General features: G+C 43.8%; 1 protein-coding gene across 4 annotated transcripts in view; it reads left to right on the forward strand.

Annotated features, from left to right (window-relative positions):
- CENPF (centromere protein F) overlaps positions 1 to 18,455 on the forward strand; it is a 153,232-nt gene that overhangs the window by 48,575 nt on the left and 86,202 nt on the right. For all 4 annotated transcript variants that reach the window (XM_033936676.1, XM_033936675.1, XM_033936678.1 and 1 more), the window contains exons 6-7: positions 1,815 to 2,088; positions 18,109 to 18,311. In XM_033936676.1, the coding sequence (XP_033792567.1) occupies positions 1,815 to 2,088; positions 18,109 to 18,311 (477 nt within the window). The remainder of the gene's footprint in view (positions 1 to 1,814; positions 2,089 to 18,108; positions 18,312 to 18,455) is intronic.

The raw sequence follows: 18,455 nt of genomic DNA on the forward strand, positions 1-18,455 counted from the left end.
CTTCCACTCTCATAATTTTAACACATGCTATCACAATCTCTGTCCATATTATGGATTTAATTTTAATTTGATTTACCTTTTTAATTTATTTTTTCTTCTTAATGCGGGTGAGCATTGTCGTGAAGCATGAGTGGCCCAGCCAAGAGCAACTGAGGTCGGTTTTGTGCATTTTTCTGTGCATTTTTTGAAAAAAATCACAATAATATACTGCTGTGACACTTCTTCCACAATGGAATTTTGTCTGTGATGATGATGCCTTCATGATCATAAGCAAAAAACATCATTTGTTTGTCTTTTGATTGAGCTCATCAAAATTGTTTTGGTCGTGGGGAAGATGGAGCTGTCCACTCATCATTGGAAAAACTACACGAATATGGCTGAGAGGTGTTACCTCATGCTTCCTACAGTCCAGACATGAGTCCACCAGACTTCGACCTTTTCCAAAGTTGAAACAACCTATGTGTGGACATCGTTTTGCATTTCTGGAAGAGCTTTCTTCTGCCGGTACACGAGCCATTCAACAACTGAACAAAAATGGTGTCTTGGATGGAATAATAAAGCTTCCCGGATGTTGGAACTCGGTCATTGCAAAAAAACAAACAAACATGTAAATTTAAAAAAAAAAAAAAAAAGTGTGCATTATTTATGAAATGGCCCTCGTAGTATGACCAGTGTAAAAGTTGATTACATACTTGGAGAGTGATTCTGTACAGTCTTGCAAAGATGAAGGTAGGGCAGAAAGTGAAGGAGAGAAACTGCAAATAGATAAGAAGGCCCTCGAAACAGAGTTAAGGGCATAGACAGAAAGAAGTGCAACCAGAAACCAGTTAAAAATGATTAGAAAAATAAAATCACCAGACAACAAAGGTAGGAAAAATGATTTTATTTTCAATTTAGTGGCCGAAATATGTCAGTTTTGAGAATTTACATCTGCTGTCTATTTTGCACTGTTCAGGATGAAATGCATTTCTTTCTATTTCTCTGGTGTTATACTCTACAATCTGGCCTCTTAGGGTTTTGTTTGTATATGTTAGGACTTTTAGTTTGTGGTCCTATATTTGCTCTGTATGTGTGACCAAGGCCAGGTGTTTTAGTAGGAATGAATGTTGTGAAGTGTTATTGGTATCATGGCCCCAAGTAGGAAGACATTTGTTGGCTTTCCTTTAGTTCTTTTGGACCCAAAACAACCGTTTCTTAATTAGTAAAGACCACTGTCCTAGAGGCATGATCCTGGCAACTTGGGAGTCCAAATGTGAGAATATTTACCTTCTTGTCCTTGAAGAAAGCAAATTTGCTCACCTATAGCAGGTGTTATCCGAGGACAACAGGTATATATTCTCATAACCCACCTATCTCTCCTTAGTTGGCTTCTTAGCTTTCTTATTGAACTGCGGTCCTGTGAGCTGACGTTGGCCAACAAGGCACCAGCGCACATGCGGTAAGAGCAGTCCTAAAAAATTTTAAGTGACAGTATATTTTTGACTCTCTAATCCGGGTTCCCTGGATGACATTGCCCACATATGAGAAGATATACCAGCTGTGAGTAACTTTGCTGTATATGTATTTCTCAGTAATAAGCTATGAAAAAGAGCTTAGTACTTAATTAATTCTGGATTCTTGGAAGGTTAAGTGTCAGAAGATAGCTGTTTCAGCTTGCTATCACCCTCAACTTTCAGGTAATGCTCCTTGCATCTTCTCTGGATACTTCATACTGCTTTCTTAGAGCATACAGCAAAGTGGTAACATCTTAACAACAGAGGAGGGATTTGTGCTGAGAGACGTTTTCTGGAAAAGTTTTATTTGTTGTTTTATAGAAAATGGATACACCACTTCCTCAAAGCATGAAGAGTCACCGAGACATTGCCCGGCACCAGGCATCTTCCTCTGTGTTCTCATGGCAGTCTGAGCTAACACCAAGACAGCCATTAGCTGGCAATCAGGCTACACCTAACAGGAGAGGCACTGCTGCATCTCATTTTCCTTGGGAGCTAGAAGAGACCCTGAACAAGCAAGATCTGAAAGATGCCAGCTTCCATGAGAATTCTAGTAATTCTCTACTGTATGATCAGCTAAGAATGCAAAACCAAGGTAATGAGAGGCTTCTGTTTTTTATATCAATTTCTATAGACTTTATTTTGAATAAATATTTTCTAAAACCTTTTGGGTTGCTTTCACATTGGATTTGTTTTGTGTTTGCTGTAAATTTATGGGTGAAAATTGATCCTCTACTAATGTGATAAAATATGACTACATTAGTGTACTGCACGGAGTATTTTGAGTCTGTTATATAATTGTGCCATTCCAGATTTTGCAAACCTGAACGCTGTCAAGGACTGAATAACCTTCAATTTTAACTCTCATGAGTAGCACAAAGCCACAGTCTTCCTCCTTTCCTGACCATCCGGACATTGTGAAAATGCTCACAGATCACTGGGAGGCACCGGAGAGTCCTCGGAGAGTTGCCAAGGCCATGTCCAAGCTCTATCCGATGGTGGAAGCCTTTAATCAGTATTTTGTTTCTCCAAAGGTGGATTCCTTGGTGGCACAGGCCACCAAGCGCACTTCTCTACCCTATGAGAGCTGTGTAGTATCGATGGATGCACAAGATCACAGGATTGATTCTGTGCCGAAAAGGCATTTTGATTCCTCAGCCTTAGGTTTGAAAGCAGCCACAACAGTACCCTTTGTCATTAGAACCTGTCACTCCCAAGCGGTGCCATTATCCTAACACTATATTTATTTATTTATTTTGATTTCTATCCCGTTTTCCCAGAAGCTCAGAATGGTGGCGTGGACTATTTATTTGATGCATTGTATGACCTGTTCAGATTGGTGAGCAAGCTGTTGGCATACCTCTGCGCACTGTATGTTGTGGATCTGGCAGTGGTCCGGCAATTATTCATCTAAGGTGACCCTCAGTAAGCTGCCCTTTAAGATGGAGTGGATGGACATCACAGATTTCTGGGTGTTGGACATTCTGCGAGATGGATACAAACTTGAGTTTATCAGCCTCTTCCAGAATTTTTCCTGGTCTCTCCAGCGGGAAGCCCAGACAAAGTTACCAAGGTCAGAGCCACTGTCCAGAGATTGCTGGACATAGCAGCCATAGAACCCATCCCAGAGTCCAACTTGAACTCCAGCAGATACTTGATATACTTCATTGTGCCAAAGAGAGGTTCCGAAAACTGGAGAATAATCCTGGACCTCAAAGTGGTCAATGCGGCCCTCAAAGTTCACTGTTTCAGAATGGAAATGGTGCGGTCTGTGATTGCCTCGGTAGCACCAAGGGAATTTCTGTCTTCTCTGGATTTGACAGAGGCCTATCTTGATATCCCATTTTTCTGGAGCATAGAAGATATTTAAGGTTCCACGTCTTGCAACAGAATTTCAAGTTTGTGGCCTTGCCCTTTGGGCTGGCAACAGCACCTTGGACTTTTACCAAGGAGCTGGTGCTGGTAGAAGCCCACCTATGGAAACTCGGGATCTAACTCCATCTGTATCTGGACAAATGGCTCAACATAGCCCAGTCGGAATCCGAGGAGCACCTAGCGATGTGCCAGGTTGTCCAGTTGCTTCAGAGACTAGGCTGGGTGGTCAACTTTCAAAAGAGTCACCTGGAATACCTGGAGGTTCGTGTCACCACGGGAATGAACAGTGTTTCTTCCCGAATTGTGCCAGGAAAAGTTTTGGAAGTTTATTTGTGCCTTTCTGGACTCTCAGGCCCTGACAGTTTGGCAATAGCAGCAAGTTCTGAGGGGTTCATGGTCATGACCTTCGATGTAGTTCCTTGGGCGATGGCACACTTGTATCTACTGCAAAACATGCTCCTGTCCTGTTGGAATCCGCTGCATATGAGGCTCCCTTGGACAATGGAGGCTTGGCACAGTCTAGCCTGGTGGTCGAATTCTCTCTTTCTGTCTAGAGGAGTTCCCCTCTAGATTTCCATCTGGGTGATCTTGATGACTGACGCCAGTCTTTACGGCTGGGGGGCGCTTTGTGCAAACAGTCTGGTACAGAGTCATTGATTCTCTTCCAAGAGAAAGTGGTTGATCAATTGTTTGGAGTTTTGAGTCAGCCAGCTGGCTTTCCTGCACTTGAAGAGTGCTCTCCAGAACTAGGCAGTTCATATTCTCAGATAGTGCCACAGTGGTGGCTTATGTCAATTGGCAAGGGGGTGGCAGGAGGCTCAAATGCTGTTTTGCTGGGCAGAAAAGCATCTTCTCATTCTTTCAGTGGCATAAGTAGCAGGATTAGACAACGTGCAAGCGGATTATCTCAGCCATCAATCAGAGTTTCTGAAATTCAGACCTTATCCTGCAGAGATCCTTTTCTGTGGATTATGGATTCCAGCGTGATCCTGCCAATTCATATAAAAGGCATCAACCATCATACATCATCTTAGAAAACAGATGATGCTTTAACAATTTTTTAAAATTTGTACAAATCTTTTTGCTGCTTGATGTATTCTTGCATCCTGTTCCACTCAGCAGGTCCCGCACATAGGAAAGTACTAGATCTCATAAATGCCAGTATTCTAATAAATTATGTGCATATATGTTCACATATATACATAAACTAAACTAAACCTTAAGTCTGTATACCACATCATCTCCATGAAGATAGAGCTCAACATGGTTTACAGATAATTCAATAAATGAGGGAAGGACATAATAAGAAATTAGAGATTATGAAGAGGATAGCTAGCTTTACATTTTAAATAGATAGCTTTACGTTTTGGAGAAAAGCCAGGTTTTCAGATGCTTTCGGAATTATTGGAATGAGCCTAAGTTCCGCAGCGGGGCAGGGAGGTTATTCCAAAGCGCAGTGAATTTGAAGAAAAGGGATTTCCCTAATTTACCTGCATGCATGACGCCTTTTAATGAGGGGAAAGATAGTTTGAATTTGTGGGCGGATCTGGTAGTGTCAGGTCTCGAAGAATTCCAGGATAGTGGGATTAGGGGAGGAAGAATGCCATGTAGAATCTTGAAAATTTGGCAGGTACATTTAAAGTAAATCCTAGAAAGTTTTGACAGAAGCTGGGAAACATGATCGAATTTGCTTTTTGCAAAGATCAACCTAGCCACAGTGTTCTGGATCTGCTGAAGTCTTTGAAGATTTTTATTGGTTAGACTTAGATAGATGGAATTACAATAGAAAGAATGAATGATTGATTGTACAACGACAGCAAAATGTTGGCGGAAGCAGGATCTCACTTTCCTCAACATGTGAAGACTAAAAAAAACATTTTTTTTACCAGCGAGTTGAAATGATCATTAAAGGAAAGTGTAGAGTCAATAATGATGCCCAAAACTTTGAGCATTCGATCTGCAGCGTGGGACCAGAAGGTAGTGAAATGAGCGTGGGTAACTGATCTAATTTTGGGCCAAGTCAGAGTAGTTTTGTTTTGGACTCATTCAGCTTCATTTGTACAGAGAGGGCCCAGGATTGGAGTTTCGTTATGCAAGCTGTTATATTTTCGGTGAGGTTAGTGAGGTTCGAATCTATCTCGAGAAGGACAAGGATGTCATCTGCATATGTAAATAGAATTTCAAAGGGAGATAGATGGAAGAATTTCAAAGAAGACATATAAATGTTTAAAGAATAGGGGACAGGGGTGATCCCTGGGGAACAACACATAGCGGTCTTCAAGGAGAAGACATGGTTCCATTCATGTTAACAGTGTAAGAGCGGGATCGTAAAAATTTTGAGAACCAGTCTAAGACTGTGGAATCAATGCCTATCAGAAAACTTGTCAGTTTCTGGCTAAATGGTATTCTATAAGTATGTGATGGGTATTTTCATGGACAAAGTTTGGGCAGCATGCATAATTATGTGCAAAAATTATATAATTTTATATTCAGATGAATATAGATTTTGGTAATATTGTACAAAAAAGTTCTCGTCTCAGTTACTAGTCACCTTCCCCATTTCAGTCCCTCATTTAGGTAATTACAATTCCCCCTCCGTATTTGAGGGGAATAGGGGCAAAGCCCATCCCATCTTCTTTGCCAAGTCCACGATGTCTTGCATAATTTCTTGGACTGGTTCTGTGGTAATGACAGTGGCCTCCATTTTTACACATTCAGGCCAAAGATTCTTCCAGGACAAGTTCACTGTCTCTGGCTTGACAGCTTTCAATAACATTGGCGATAGTGAAGTCCTTCCACGTTTTCATGATGTTCTCCATGTTGGTGTCTTTCCATCACATGAACAATCCTCTCCATTGAATACCGTTTGTAGTATGACTTGAATATCCTTATTACCCCCTGGTCGAGAGGCTGGATGAGAGATGTTGTATTGGGGGGCATGTAGATGACCTCAGCACCCTCACTGTGGAACTCATGTGGTTTTGGGTGTCCAGGGGCATTGTCCAATATCAATAGAACCTTGAACTCCATTCCTTACTGGCAAGGTATTTTCTTACTTCAGGCACAAAACACTGATGAAACCACTCAAGGAATAGTGCTCTCATCCAAGCCCTCTTGTTATGCATCCAGTAAACTGGCAGCTAGAACTTATCTTTTCCCTTCAAAGCTCAGGTGTTTGCAGCTTTATAAATCAGTGTTTGGCTTTATCATATGGCCTACTGCATTTGCACAAAGCAGCACGGTTAGTCTATCTCTTGCAGCCTTAAAGTCTGGTGCTCGCTTATCCTTCCAAAATAGAGCGGTTTCATCGGCATTGAATGCCTGCTCTGGTTCATATCCCTTCTCTTCAATAATTTCCTTAAAGGTGGCAGGGAACTCTCTAGCTGCCTCTTGGTTGGCAGATGCTGCTTCTCCTGTCACTTTCATATTACTTAGGTCATACCTGTGCCGGAATTTATCAAACCACCCTTTACTGGCCAGAAAGTCCATGGATTGCGACAATCCACCTTCCCCTTTCTTCAAGTTATCATACAAAAACTTTACCTTTCCTTTTATCAACACAAAGTCTACAGGAATTCTCCTCTTGTAGCAATCCTGCATCCACATAAATGTTGTGGCTTCCACACGAGAGAGATTGGTATCTCGAACAACGTGTACACCCGCCGGTGTAGCTGCAGCAACGGCTTCACGGATTGGTTTTTCCTTCTTCTTTGTAGATTCAGTAATGCCATAATGCCGAGCAACAGCGGAGACTGACTTGACTCCATGAAGTATATCCAATAAGTCAACCTTTTCTGAAAAGGTCTTCACTTTTTTTTCCCTCTTGGGAGCACTTTCGGTAGCATTTGAAGTCTTACGCTTTGTAGCCATACTGTGATTATCCCAGGACAAGCAGGCAGCATATTCTTGACTGATGGGTGACGGCACCGACGGAGCCCTGGTACGGACAATTTTAGAGTGATTGCACTCCAAGAACTTGGAAAGTTCTAGTAGGCCGCACCGCGCACGCGCGAGTGCCTTCCCGCCCGACAGAGGCGCGCGGTCCCCAGTTTCTTAGTTTCCGCGGAGCTAAGAAGACGCACTTTCAACGGCTGTTGAAATTTTTTCTTAAACGCCTTCCCGCTCGCGTAAACCTTTTTGATATTTTATTCCTTTTCTTATTTCTTATTTTTTTTTTTTAAAAAAAAGGAAAGACATTTCTTTTCTTTTTTTCTCATTTTTTCGGGTTCGCCCCGGCGGGGCCTGCTGCCACCATTGAGGCCTCGGCCCGCAACAACCCAGACGTCAGAGGCAACAACAGAGGCAAGCTACTAGATCAGCACAGCAGCAACAACAGGTGAAGCCTCCCCCTTCACAAAAATCCACTCAACCCTTTTGACTTGGTTCTCCAGGACATAGCCAGCCTCCATCCTGCTGCCCACCTTCCGCAGCCCATAGGAGGACGCCTTACTCTTTTCATAAGCCGTTGGGAAACCATCACCTCGGATCAGTGGGTCCTCAACATCATCCGCCACGGCTACTCTCTCAACTTTCAGACACTTCCTGCCCAAAGTCCGCCAAAAGAGTCTGCTTTGAACACTCCTCAGGGTTCACTCCTTTTTCAGGAGGTTCAATTCCTCCTCCTTCTGAACGCCATAGAGGAAGTTCCTCTAGATCAAAAGGGGCAGGGATTCTACTCCCGTTATTTTCTAGTCCCCAAAAAACAGGAGATCTCAGACCCATCCTAGATCTTTGCGATCTCAACAAATGCTTGGTCAAAGAGAAATTCAGAATGCTCTCTTTAGCCACTCTTTACCCTCTTCTCAATCAAGGCGACTGGCTATGTTCCCTCGATCTCAAAGAAGCATACACTCACATACCGATCACTCTGGCCTCCAGACAGTACCTACACTTCATGATCAATCGTTGTCATTACCAGTACAAGGTACTACCCTTCGGTCTTGCCTCCTCTCCAAGAGTGTTTACCAAATGTCTGATTGTGGTGGCTGCTTTTCTACGTTCCCACCACCTTCAGGTGTTTTCTTACCTGGACGATTGGTTGATAAAGGCCAATTCATCTCATACAGTACTCCAGGCCACCAACCAGACCATCCTATTTCTACGTTTGCTGGGGTTCGAGATCAATCTACTCAAATCTCATCTCATCCCCACTCAGAGACTTCAATTCATTGGAGCAGTCTTGGACACAGTCCTCATGAGAGCGTTCCTGCCGTCCAACCGTCTTCAAACGCTTCAATCTCTATGTAAACAGGTGCTTCCACAACGTTCCATCTCTGCCAAGCAAATGATGATACTCCTGGGTCACATGGCCTCCACAGTTCATGTCACCCCACTTGCACATCTTCACCTGCACACTCCTCAATGGACCCTAGCTACCCAGTGGTCCCAAGCGATGGATCCTTGCTCACGTCACATATCTGTAACATCATCTCTTCGTCAGTCTCTACAATGGTGGTTGATATCCTCAAATCTCTCCAGAGGTCTTCTGTTCCATCTACCTCCTCATCAACTTGTCATCACCACCGACGCCTCCCCTTATGCCTGGGGAGCTCATTTGAACGAGTTCCAAACTCAAGGACTTTGGACAGCTCAGGAAATGAAGCATCACATCAATTTCCTGGAACTCAGAGCAATGTTTTATGCCCTCAAGGCCTTCCAGCATCTCCTCTTTCCTCAAGTCCTCCTACTGTGCACAGACAATCAAGTTGCGATGTACTACATCAACAAGCAGGGTGGGACAGGCTCTCGCCTCTTGTGCCAAGAAGCCCAGAAGATTTGGGCTTGGGCCACTGATCACCATCTATTCCTGAAAGCTAGCTACATTCAGGGAGAACAGAATTCCTTGGCGGACAAACTCAGCAGAATTTTCCAGCCTCACGAGTGGACACTCGATCCTTTAACTCTGCAGTCCATCTTCGCTTAGTGGGGCACTCCTCATATAGACCTCTTTGCAGCTCCTCACAATCACCAGCTGCCCCTGTTCTGCTCCAGACTCTACACTCCTCACCGTCTGGCAGCGGATGCATTTCTCCTCGACTGGTCCAATCTGTTCCTGTACGCTTTCCCTCCTCTGCCTCTCATGTTAAGAACCTTGTTCAAGCTCAAGAGGGAACGAGCCACCATGATTCTGATTGCTCCACGGTGGCCCAGGCAACATTGGTTCTCCCTTCTACTTCAACTCAGTTCCAGGGAACCCTTTCTTCTTCCACTGTTTCCTTCTCTGCTTACACAGCATCAGGAGACCCTTCTACATCCCAACCTCCAGTCTCTGCACCTGACAGCTTGGTATCTCTCGGGCTGACTTCTCATGATACTCTTTTGTCTCAACCCGTTCGTTCCATTCTAGATGCCTCCAGGAAACCAGCCACTCTGCAATGTTACCATCAGAAGTGGACACGATTTTCTTCCTGGTGTCTTCTTCATCATCTTGATCCCACTTCCCTGGCAGTGGAGACATTGTTGGATTATCTGCTTTCTTTGTCTGACTCTGGCCTTAAGTCTACTTCCATCAGAGTCCACCTCAGTGCTATTGCTGCTTTTCATGAGCCGGTTCATGGAAAACTTCTCTCAGCTCATCCCTTGGTGTCCAGGTTCATGCGGAGTCTTTTCAATGTGAAACCACCTCTTAAAGCCCCTCCTGTAATCTGGGATCTCAATGTGGTTCTTTCCGCCTTAATGAAGCCTCCATTTGAACCTTTGGCTACCACTCCTTTCAAGTTTCTCACTTGGAAAGTACTTTTCCTTATTGCTCTTACCTCTGCCAGGAGGGTCAGTGAGCTACATGCACTAGTTGCAGATCCACCTTTTACGGTCTTTCATCATGACAAGGTGGTTCTGCGTACACATCCAAAGTTTCTCCTTAAGGTTGTCTCTGAATTCCATCTCAACCAATCCATTGTTCTGCCTGTCTTCTTTCCGAAACCTCACTCTCATTCTGGAGAACAGGCTCTACATACTTTGGACTGTAAGAGGGCTCTAGCTTACTATTTAGAGCGTACTAAGCCCCACAGATCAGCTCCCCAACTCTTTCTGTCCTTTGATCCGAATAAATTGGGACATCCTGTTTCTAAACGTATGTTGTCTAATTGGCTGGCAGCGTGCATTTCATTCTGTTATGCTCAGACCGGACTGACACTGGAAGGTTCTGTCACGGCCCATAGAGTTCGAGCTATGGCAGCATCTGTAGCTTTCCTCCGTTCCACTCCTATTGAGGAAATCTGCAAGGCTGCTACTTGGTCCTCAGTTCATACTTTTACATCTCACTATTGTCTGGATGCTTTCTCCAGACGGGATGGACACTTCGGCCAATCTGTTTTGCAAAATTTGTTTTCCTAATGGCCAACCTTCCCTCCATCCCTCTTTTTGTTAGCTTGGAGGTCACCCATCAGTCAAGAATATGCTGCCTGCTTGTCCTGGGATAAAGCACAGTTACTTACTGTAACAGGTGTTATCCAGGGACAGCAGGCAGATATTCTTGCGTCCCACCCACCTCCCCGGGTTGGCTTCTTAGCTGGCTTATCCTAACTGGGGACCGCGTGCCTCTGTCGGGCGGGAAGGCACTCGCGCGTGCGCGGTGCGGCCTACTAGAACTTTCCAAGAGAGTGCAATCACTCTAAAATTGTCCGTACCGGGGCTCCGTCAGTGCCGTCACCCATCAGTCAAGAATATCTGCCTGCTGTCCCTGGATAACACCTGTTACGGTAAGTAACTGTGCTATATGGAGGGAGACCTGACCTGTTCCTGAAGGAGAGTGCTGAAATTTTCTCTCTGCACACAACGCTGAAGTGCTGAACTTTTCTTTCTGCACACACACACTGAAGTGCTGAACTTTTCTCTGCACACACACTGAAATTTTCTCTCTGCACAGTCCATGCTGGAAAAAAAAGGCCCAAACTTTTTCACAGCACTCCAGGATGACGTCATTTGGGGGTTGGAACCAGTAACATAAAAACTGCAAATAATTGAAGTTGCGAGTGCTGAACCCGTGAATACGGAGGGGACCTATATATTGCAGTGCCTTTGTTTACTCATGTAATCTTTTGCAATTTAAGTGTGAGCATTTACATCTACTCTATGGCAGGTGTCTATGTTCATGTTTTTGACTGTTTATGGTAGTATTCTGTAAAGAAAAGTAGGTGTCTAAACCTAGCATGCCTAAATCTAGGTGTTTCTTGTAGAATTACCCTCTAAAGGCCTGATTCTATCAATTGCTAGTTACCAGTTACAGAATCGTACTTACTGGTGCCTAATGACTTAGGGAATGGTGGTGGTGACGAGGCGGGGAAGGGGAAGGGAATGGTGGTGACGGGGCGGTGAAGGGGACAGATTTTTTCCCCGTGTCATTCTCTAGCATGGATGTGTGAATGAGAAGGAAACAGATGGTGCACATGGGGAAAGTAAGAAAGAGAGAGAGAGGAGTGAGATAGAGATGCATGGAGAAGATAAGGATGAGAGAGAGAAATGTTGGATATGGTAGTGGAGAAGGAACAGAGGCACAGATTGAAAGGGATGCAAAGGACAGGAATGTTGGACATAGTGGTGGAGGGAATGGAGGTAGAGATGTGGCAGGTGTCATAGGTGGTAGGTGTCATAGTGTTAGGCACCAGTAATGTAGGTTAGGGATTTCCTGGCCTACTTTACAGGCACATAAGTCATATTACACCTATTCTCCGCCCTTAACTATGCCTACTTTTCAAGTAGGCAACTGCCAGTGCCTAGATCTAGGCTTTCTGCATATTTAAACCTCTTTTGATTAGCTTAAAACTGGTGTGATCAATTATCATGCCAAGTACACCATTTTGGAATCCTTGCGCAATTCAGTTAGACACTACTAGGTGCTTAGCAATGTCTAACCTAGGTGCCACTTATAGAATCAGGCCCTAAGTGGCTAAAAATACACATGTTGTGGAATCCTTCCTCCTTATAGTTTTAACAAGGTTAGTGGTAAGCAATTTTCAGTTAAACCTTTTACGAATAAATTATTGCTTGCTTCAGAAAAATAGCTTTTGAAAAAATTGATCTCCTGTAGTGTTGAAAATCAAAAGGGAGAGAGTGTACCCAGGGGCAGTTCAAGGAGTGTGTGGCGCAGTGGTTGGGGAGGAGTGTGTGGCGCAGTGGTTGGAGCTACAGCCTCAGTACCCTGGAGTTGTGGGTTCAAATCTTGCGCTGCTCCTTGTGACCCTGGGCAAGTCACTCAGTCCTCCATAGCCTCAGGTACGTTAGCTAGATTGTGAGCCCACCAGGACAGATAGGGAAAATACTTGAGTACCTGATTGTAAAACCGCTTAAATAATCTTGATAGGCAGTATATAAAAACCTAATAAACTTGAAACTGCCTGAGGAGCTGCCCCCCTCCCCCGCGCATCCAAAATGGAGATGGGCAAGCAGCTTCTTTGAGGGTAGTTGCTTCAGTAACACAGTAAATGACAGCAGAGCCTCACGCACCATTTCTTTTAGGCTCAAGTCACCCATGTTTAAAGCAAAACAATAGATCCTACTAGACAAACTCAAAGAATCATGTTTCTCGCCACACATACTTTAACCTTCTTTTCAGCAAAAACACAAAGGAGATATATACAGTAAAACCTTGGATTACGAGTAACTTGGTGTGCAAGTTTTCTCATCTGTTTTAACAATACATTTGCACAGAAATTGCAAGAAAAAGGTTCCTTTAAGGTCCATTACCAGAGGTTTTAGGGCTAAAAAAGCCTTCCTTCTCTGTTGAGTGGACTTACAGAAGTCTGGAAAAATCATAATGGAGTTACCCAGAAATTTTGCATCCTTAAATCTAAAATGTATTTGAAGTATCCAATTTCTATCGTGTTCTAATGTGAATGTAGTAATAAGGGTAGCTTTATTCAATATTAAATCAGAATTCTTCAACAAGCCAATAACATCAAGACTAGGGTTTATTTTATTCATCTTATAATATAAATAATTTATCAATATATCTTGTAGTATTATATGCAGTTCCCAAAGGAAGGGGAGGGGATGGGTTTATAATTGAGAAATAGTTGGTATACTTATTAAATATTATATACTGTTTCAAAATTATAGTAAAAGTAACATAGTAACATAGTAGATGACGGCAGATAAAGACCCGAATGGTCCATCCAGTCTGCCCAACCTGATTCAATTTAAATTTTTTTTTTTTTCTTCTTAGCTATTTCTGGACGAGAATCTAAAGCTTTACCCGGTACTGTGCTTGGGTTCCAACTGCCGAAATCTCTGTTAAGACTTACTCCAGCCCATCTATACCCTCCCAGCCATTGAAGCCCTCCCCTGCCCATCCTCCTCCAAACGGCCATACATAGACGCAGACCAGAACAAGTCTGCCCAGTAACTGGCCTAGTTCAATCTTTAATATTATTTTCTGATTCTAAATCTTCTGTGTTCATCCCACGATTCTTTGAACTCAGTCACAGTTTTACTCTCCACCACCTCTCTCGGGAGCGCATTCCAGGCATCCACCACCCTCTCCGTAAAGTAGAATTTCCTAACATTGCCCCTGAATCTACCACCCCTCAACCTCAAATTATGTCCTCTGGTTTTACCATTTTCCTTTCTCTGGAAAAGATTTTGTTCTACGTTAATACCCTTTAAGTATTTGAACGTCTGAATCATATCTCCCCTGTCTCTCCTTTCCTCTAGGGTATACATATTCAGGGCTTCCAGTCTCTCCTCATACGTCTTCTGGCGCAAGCCTCCTATCAGTTTCGTCGCCCTCCTCTGGACCGCCTCAAGTCTTCTTACGTCTTTCGCCAGATACGGTCTCCAAAACTGAACACAATACTCCAAGTGGGGCCTCACCAATGACCTGTACAGGGGCATCAACACCTTCTTCCTTCTACTGACTACGCCTCTCTTTATACAGCCCAGAATCCTTCTGGCAGCAGCCACTGCCTTGTCACACTGTTTTTTCGCCTTTAGATCTTCGGACACTATCACCCCAAGGTCCCTCTCCCCGTCCGTGCATATCAGCTTCTCTCCTCCCAGCATATACGGTTCCTTCCTATTATTAATCCCCAAATGCATTACTCTGCATTTCTTTGCATTGAATTTTAGTTGCCAGGCATTAGACCATTCCTCTAACTTTTGCAGATCCTTTTTCATATTTTCCACTCCCTCTTCGGTGTCTACTCTGTTACAAATCTTGGTATCATCTGCAAAAAGGCACACTTTTCCTTCTAACCCTTCAGCAATGTCACTTACATACATATTGAACAGGATTGGCCCCAGCACCGAACCCTGAGGGACTCCACTAGTCACCTTTCCTTCCTTCGAGCGACTTCCATTAACCACCACCCTCTGGCGTCTGTCCGACAGCCAGTTTCTGACCCAGTTCACCACTTTGGGTCCTAACTTCAGCCCTTCAAGTTTGTTCAACAGCCTCCTATGAGGAACTGTATCAAAGGCTTTGCTGAAATCCAAGTAAATTACATCTAGCATATGTCCTCGATCCAGCTCTCTGGTCACCCAATCAAAAAATTCAATCAGGTTCGTTTGGCACGATTTACCTTTTGTAAAGCCATGTTGCCTCGGATCCTGTAACCCATTAGATTCAAGGAAATACACTATCCTTTCTTTCAGCAACACTTCCATTATTTTTCCAACAATTGAAGTGAACTGTAGTTTCCTGCTTCATCCCTGTGACCACTTTTATGAATAGGGACCACATCCGCTCTCCTCCAATCCCCAGGAATCACTCCCGTCTCCAGAGATTTGTTGAACAAGTCTTTAATAGGACTCGCCAGAACCTCTCTGAGCTCCCTTAGTATCCTGGGATGGATCCCGTCTGGTCCCATCGCTTTGTCCACCTTCAGTTTTTCAAGTTGCTCATAAACACCCTCCTCCGTGAACGGCGCAGAATCTACTCCATTTTCTCGTGTAACTTTGCCAGACAATCTCGGTCCTTCTCCAGGATTTTCTTCTGTGAACACAGAACAGAAGTATTTGTTTAGCACATTTGCTTTCTCCTCATCACTCTCCACATATTTGTTCCCAGCATCTTTTAGCCTAGCAATTCCATTTTTTATCTTCCTCCTTTCACTAATATATCTGAAAAAAATTTTATCTCCCTTTTTTACATTTTTAGCCATTTGTTCTTCCGCCTGTGCCTTCGCCAAACGTATCTCTCTCTTGGCTTCTTTCAGTTTCACCCTGTAGTCCTTTCTGCTCTCCTCTTCTTGGGTTTTTTTATATTTCATGAACGCCAACTCTTTCGCCTTTATTTTCTCAGCCACTAGGTTGGAGAACCATATCGGCTTCCTTTTTCTCTTGTTTTTATTGATTTTCTTCACATAAAGGTCCGTAGCCATTTTTATCGCTCCTTTCAGCTTAGACCACTGTCTTTCCACTTCTCTTATATCCTCCCATCCTAACAGCTCTTTCTTCAGGTACTTTCCCATTGCATTAAAGTCCGTACGTTTGAAATCTAGGACTTTAAGTATCGTGCGGCCGCTCTCCACTTTAGCCGTTATATCAAACCAAACCGTTTGATGATCGCTACTACCCAGGTGAGCACCCACTCGAACATTAGAGATACTCTCTCCATTTGTGAGGACCAGATCCAATATCGCTTTTTCCCTTGTGGGTTCCGTCACCATTTGTCTGAGCAGAGCCTCTTGAAAGGCATCCACAATCTCCCTACTTCTTTCCGATTCCGCAGATGGAACATTCCAGTCCGCATCCGGCAGGTTGAAATCTCCCAACAGCAGAACCTCCTCTTTCCTTCCAAACTTTTGGATATCCACAATCAGATCCTTATCAATTTGCTGCGATTGAGTCGGAGGTCTGTAGACTACACCCACGTAGATAGAAGTTCCATTTTCTCTTTTCAGAGCAATCCATATCGCTTCTTCCTCTCCCCAGGTCCCTTGCATTTTGGTCGCTTGGATATTGATCTTTACAAAATATTATATAATGATACGTTATATATATAGTATAGTAAAGTATGAAGGAATATCAAGTGTGTACGTAATGAAATTATATAAATTTAAGTGGTACACTTGTTGTTATATGAAAAATGAATAAAAAAAAACTTAACACAAAAAAAAGACTAGGCTCTTGGTTCTGAGCTGAAAACAAACATATTTTAATTAATTCATTCCAAATAAAACACTTTATTCTACCTTTGTTTTCTGGAGGGTTTCATGTTCTATTATGCTGGTTCCAGTTACTTGTCTGCTTTCCTGTCCTTCTTTTTCCAGTGGCTGTTGTCTTTTTTTTTTTTTCAATTCTCTTTCCTCCTGCCTTGTTCCCTCAATATACTGATTTTTCTTTTTTAGCTCTTCCCTTCCTTTTTTTTGCCCTATCCACTCAGATTTTACCCTACTTCTTTCTACTTTTCACCTACCTATCAACTTTATTGCTTTCTCTCACCCCTAGCTCTCCCATTTCCTATCTTGCCTCTTCCCCAGCCTCCTATTCCTATCTATCTCTCTCCTCATTTCCCCTCCTCCACCAAGTCTATTTTTCCCCCTCCTCCAAGTCCATCTCTCTTTTCCCATTTTTCCACTCCCCATTTTCCCTTCTACAAAATCCATCTCTATCCCATTTTCCCCCTCCACCAAGTCCATCTCTCTCTCTCCCCATTTCCCCCTCCACCAAGTCCATCTCTCTCTATCCCCATTTTCCCCTTCACCATATCTCTCTCTCTCCATTTTCCCCCTTCACCATCTCTCTCTGCCCATTTTCCCCTCCACCAAGTCCATCTCTCTCCCCATTTCCCCCTCCACCAAGTCCATCTCTCTCTCGCCCCATTTCCCCCTTCACCATCTCTCTCTCTCTCCATTTTCCCCCTTCACCCTCTGTCTGCCTATTTTCCCCTCCACCAAGTCCATCTCTCTCTCTCCCCATATTCCCCCTTCCACCAAGTCCATCTCTCTCCCCCACACATTTTCTCCTTCCACCAAGTCCATCTCTCTCTATGCCCCTTCTAGCTCATCTATCCTCCCCATCCATCTTCCAAATCTGACCTCTCTCCCTACCTCTCTCCCTTACCCCATCTCTGAGTCTATGTTTCCTTCCTTGAGTCCAACTTCTCTCCTTTCTCCCACTCCCTCCCCCGAGTACAATATCTATCTTCAGGTGGTACTGTTGAGGGAGCAGCATCTTGCTGCCGGCCCTCCTTGCAACTCCCCTTCTCGGCATCTAAGGTTTTCACCTTTCTCCCCACAATCAGCATTTTTCCCATCTTAACCCCTCCCCTTGCCACTGTAAAAGTATCCAGGCGGCAGTAGCGATTCCCTGTCACTGATCCTTGCATCTTCTCTCCACTGCGTTCTGCCACAGCAAAAACAGGAAGTTATCAGAGAGAGTGGGCCGCACTGGAGAGAAGACGCAGGAACTGACGACAGGGAATCGCTACTACTGCCTGGTGACCTTTTCAGAAAACTAAAGGTGATACAGCGGCAGGGAGTAGGATGGGGAAAATGCCGATTGTGGGAAGAAGGATAAAAGCCTTAGATGTCAGAAAGGGGAGTGGCAAAGAGGGCTAGCAGTAAGATGCTGCTCCCTCAAGAGTGCCACCTGATTCCGCCGCCTCAGTTGGCCTCATTATAGGGCCGCCCCTAAGTGTATCAAAATGTAACTTGCCTTGAGCTCCAACTGAAAAAAAAAGGTTTTGGCTAAATCCAAAAGTCCTTTGTTTTCCCTTCAGCTTTTAACTAAAATTCTTCATAGATATTTTGAAAATAGAAAGTGAGAAAATTGAAGATTATTGTGGTTTATGTTGTTAAAGAATTAAAATCCAAAGTGAATGAGCTAGACCTTTGCCTGCAAGTTCAAGAGAAGGACCTGAAGAATCACTTGAAGGAGATGCAAGAATTGCAGCAGCTGCTAGAAAAAGTCCAGTCAGAACTAATGGAGAAAGACAAGACTCTAATCAAAAGCCGAGAAGAGCTGTTTAGGACAAGCACACAGTTGGAGCAAGTTGCATCCAAGGTATAGTCTTATGCTACACAAATTTTATATCTATACTATTAAAATGGTGAATATTGCAGGAAAGATCATAAGGTCTAAGACAGTGGTTTTCATTGCAAGGCCTGTGAGCCGATGGCAGCCCTCTGAGACCTCAGGGGCCTGCAG

The sequence above is a fragment of the Geotrypetes seraphini genome, chromosome 3, assembly GCF_902459505.1.
Source record: "Geotrypetes seraphini chromosome 3, aGeoSer1.1, whole genome shotgun sequence".
Taxonomy (NCBI): Eukaryota; Metazoa; Chordata; class Amphibia; order Gymnophiona; family Dermophiidae; genus Geotrypetes; species Geotrypetes seraphini.